Genomic DNA, 4534 nt, shown 5'->3' on the forward strand with positions numbered 1-4534 from the left:
CAGGATCCTGACTACCAGTATCAGAACTTTGTATTTTCACTTTCATTTTTGTCATAAAGTCTCTGACAGATCTGAATTCTAAAAACCTTTTTGGAGTCACGTTTAAAACTTATATAAGACAAGAAATCCTGACTTAAACTACTATAAGAGACATTTGCTCAACTTGGCTGTAAATCAACTGAATAAAAATTTATCTTAAAGCTATGCAGCCATAAACATTCATGTAAAGAATTATAAAAAAATCAGGGGAAAAATTGTTTTATTATCCTTTTAAGTACATTTCTAGTCCAAATGTTGAAAAACACCACTTAGAGTCAAATCTGTTTTACTATCAATTTGAAACTCAGCATTGAGTGCCATTTTCTACTTACATTTAAATTAGCAGACACATCTAACTAACCTGACAAAATGCTACTCTAGTTTGTAATGGGAGAGAGCAAGTAATTCAAAAGTTTTAAAGTACAGAAAAGTTTGCTCACATAATTATCTCAGCACCTCTAAGCCCTGAAACTTAGGGAAGGAGCACTGGCCTACTGAAGTGATACTGGTGACTATCAGTGACTAATGTAATACTAATACACTGACAAATGCTACTGTAAACTGTCCAAAGTTCTCTTGCAAAACTAAGAGTGTTTTCGTGAGAGAAGCAATCTGTATGTCTGTGCTCTAGGATCTGATGGCCCTTAGGCTTTGCATTTACTCATCTGTCATTTGTCAGTATGTACCATAAGTAGCAGAAGTCTAAACTGAATATATAATTTATAAGCAAGTTATTTTCCATAGCTGTCCTCTATAAAACATTTCATCTAGACAAAGGAGGTGTCCTTGAAATCAATTATATAAATCTGCAAACTAAATTTTACTCACTTTCCATGAAATCAAATGGTGTGATCAAATCTGATTTTTCATAAAAATTTTAGTAGTCATTATTTGAGGCACATTCCTATTTTTTTCTTTCATCTTTGTGGATAATTCCTACAAAACTATGACCTCCTTAGCACAATTCATTAAATGCAGATTTAACAGTTCTTCCTTTACCATTAAACAAGAGTAGGGAACTAGAATAATGAGAATAGCTTTTTTTTTTTTTTTTTAATCATACATACTGGGATAATGCTACTCAATCAAACTGAGCACCAGAGCTCCTCACAGTACAATGCAGAACTTTGTCCAACATCTCAGCCTAGGAAAACACATATATTTTGGAGGAAAAAATCCCAAGCCACAAACCTTTCATCATTCTCTTTCACCACTCTGTTCTCCTCTGCATCAGGAAAACTATCTTGGCCAGCTACAACAGTGTTACTGCTGGAGGTGGTTCCTGTAAATGAGATGTGAATAAGATGTTAGATGGAGCAGACAGCACCTGCAAAGCAATAAAAGCCCGTAACTCACAGGGGATTTTTAGCAGCTTCAATCAAAGTGACCATCCTGCAAGTACTTGCACATGGGAATGAATGAACACTGTTACTTCTACAGACAGGACTTGCTTCCATGACTGGATGGTGTTAAGTTCACATGCTTTGAGAAGTAGATTAACAGAATTATGGTCTTCTACTCCTTAAACTAAGCTCATGCTCGAGAGACATAGTCTACTGTTTTTCAAGGATTTGGCAAACCATGTACAATGTTAAATGTGGGGTTGGTTCTTAAGTATATTTGCCTACTGCTGCTTGGAAAATGGCATTAGGCCTTTCAAAACAGAACTGCCACACCCTGGAGGCTCTCACTTTTCAGGAAACTCTGCTTGATGTATCTGCTGTGCTCACTGCACTGATGACAATTTCTTGCTCTGAGTAAAACAGCCACTAGAGAGTGGAGTTTTCTGAAGAGTGGCAGAATTCTGAACAGCATCAAATATTAGTAATATGCTATTAAAATAGTTAAGATAATTAATCATATGTTAACAAAGCATATACATCATTAGCAATGAAAAAGAATTGTAATTTAGACATGCAACAAGGCCCTGAAACTTGTACTTTATGTACACGGGTCTGAAGGGATGCAAAAGTAAGAGATTGTTTTTTGCAAAGAGATGAAGACTCAAAAGACCAGGAGAGCATAAAGCAAACACATTCAGGACATACCAGAAGCTGCAGCTGAGGCTTTGTTACTGGCAGCAAAACGGTAAAATGGAGGATTATCACAATGTTGGACGATGGGGTTCACTGGGTCGGTTTGCTGCAGCTCAAAAAGGAGTTCTTCCATCGTCTGAATAGTGTTATTGCGACACAGATATATTGCAACCTTCTTTATCTGTTGAAGAAAGTAACAGTTGTTAAACTCTGACCAAAGTGAATTTCCAAAGGAATCAATGAGTACACTGCAGTACTGAAATGATCTCGAATGTAAGTGTTATTCCTGGACGGACACCACAACCACATGCAGTTCATACAGAAATAGAACTTCTCACTTTGACATCAAGATCATTTCCCCAGCAGACTGACTCTATGCTTTAATTACTTCAAAGTTTTTGCTTACTATTCACAATGAATTGTTTATGTATATAACCATATAACATGCACATCTACTAAACTGTAGCTGTGGCCACAAAGAGTAAGCCAGGCTTTGAGTTGCTACTCATATCTGTTAGAAAAGCAAATGGAAAAAAGGCAGAGCAATTACATATACAGACTTAATGTATCCTGATTTGAAAAATTTGAGAATATATTTTATAGAAACTGGAAATTTCTATAAATCTTTTAACAAGATCTCAAGCCTGCGCTGCAGCAATGAGGACTGTTGAGATACTGGGACCAAATTCAGCTGTATTCTTGAGGAAAAAAACCCTGATCACTATTAAAGTCAGAGACTCTCTCCAGCTCAAAACCACTTGATTCATAAACTGGTGGAGCTGGGAGACCATATGGGGAATATCTCTTTGTGCTTGCCTGCTTGTTTTTAAAGATGTCCCTAAACAAGTTCTTATAAGGGAGCTAATATATTAGACTGAACAGCCTGTTGGCCCCACCAAGTATTGCTGTTCTTATACTCTTAAATACTTCCATTAAAATAACTTCCTTATTGCTTCTCTTTCCCCTTTTTTTTTCCTCAGAGAAAATGCACATATGCAAAGTCTCTTTTACTCTACTGTGCTAAAAATTTCCCAGGGACTTTCCAGAGACAAATCCATCTCCTTCCCGAGGCTCATTTCTGGTTGGGCTCACAGTGCCACTTTCAGCTTCTCTCACCACTGCAGGGGTCACGTTCCCAACACGAATTTTTGCTGAAGAGGTTTCTGAACTGTAAATACTCCAAGAAATCTTTCACTACATAATGTGAAAGAATGGACAGCTCAGCAATTTGTACTGGGGCGCTGGGAAAAAATGCTTAAAGGAAACATAAGAGACAAAGCAATTAATTTAGATGATAAAAAAAAAAATTAAAAATGTGAGTCACGCATGCTTTTGGCTTGGACCCACACAGGGAGAACAGATGGCCGAAGGCACAAAGCAGCTGGTGACTGCCTCGGGGCACAGGGGGCTCCTAAAGGAGATGGGTAAACTGGCAATCTTGCAGCTCTGCTCTTTTAAGCCCAGGTGACCTGGGACACTGCTGATAAACTGTCCAAATGATCTTTATTTGCTAACGTGTATCTGTTATCTACATGATAATGGAAGACACATGTTTATCGTATCAGCAGTCTTGTGTAGTTAGCAGAGTTAGGTAGGATTTCTTATCTCTAAACTCCAGGGCATTAGCAAAACACTGAGCAGATGCATGTGATAAGACCAGTGTATTTTCCTACTCCAGACAAAGCTATCAGCAAAGCAGTGACTCATAAGCACAGTCAGGCTTCCTACTGTGAAGCTAAAAACTTTTTCAGATTTTGCAAAATCTGAAAATCAGTCTTTTAACTCAACATTACAAAACACAGACTAACTGGGTGGTAAAACACAGGGGAGCCTTGTCAGCTGCTGCTGCCACCAGCCATGAGAAGCCTGGGTGGGAGACAGAAAAGTCCCACAGGCAAAATAGGAGATGCTGAGCAGATGAAGCTGGAGATGTCAGAACAGATTGCTCTCTTTGTGAAATAAGAGGACTGTACTGTCCTGGAGGAAGATTGGACTGTGAAAGCCAAGGCTCTGAGGCAAAAAAAAAGAATTTGAAGAAAGAAGTGCACTGGGTGGGGGAGGGGGTTTGAGGAAAGGCTGCTCAGAGCTGTGGCGTGGCAAGAGTTATGGAAAAAGGAGGTGCTGAAAGCTTTGGCTTGGCAAGTATCTGGATGGCGGATAAGGTATGTGAAGGGCTCCTGGGCAAGAGGTGACAGGGTTATCAGGCTTTTCCAGTCAGGCTACATTAGGAGTCAGCACAGGACAACTCCTTCCTCTCAGAAAACTGCCCCTGTTCCTTCTGTAAGCTGTCAGAAATGAGGGTAAAACAGCCCTCAATTTCTGTCTTATCTCTAACAGGTAATTTCCACTTGTTTTCTGCCAACACAGATGGGACCACCTTAATCCCAAATCCGTCACAGATTGTAGGATGAGGCAGGTTGGAAAGAAGATGGGAAGTCTCTCATCTAACCTCCTGCTGA

At 39.2% G+C, this 4534-nt stretch overlaps 1 protein-coding gene across 4 annotated transcripts in view; it reads right to left on the bottom strand.

The window, feature by feature from the left end:
• FRY (FRY microtubule binding protein) overlaps window positions 1–4534 on the bottom strand; it is a 159439-nt gene that overhangs the window by 57226 nt on the left and 97679 nt on the right. For all 4 annotated transcript variants that reach the window (XM_005426367.2, XM_031061396.1, XM_031061397.1 and 1 more), the window contains exons 34-35: window positions 2088–2256; window positions 1231–1321 (exon numbers count right to left, since the gene is read on the bottom strand). In XM_005426367.2, coding sequence (XP_005426424.1) covers window positions 1231–1321; window positions 2088–2256 — 260 coding nt within the window. The remainder of the gene's footprint in view (window positions 1–1230; window positions 1322–2087; window positions 2257–4534) is intronic.

This window comes from Geospiza fortis, unplaced genomic scaffold (assembly GCF_000277835.1).
Source record: "Geospiza fortis unplaced genomic scaffold, GeoFor_1.0 scaffold181, whole genome shotgun sequence".
In the NCBI taxonomy this organism is placed as follows: Eukaryota; Metazoa; Chordata; class Aves; order Passeriformes; family Thraupidae; genus Geospiza; species Geospiza fortis.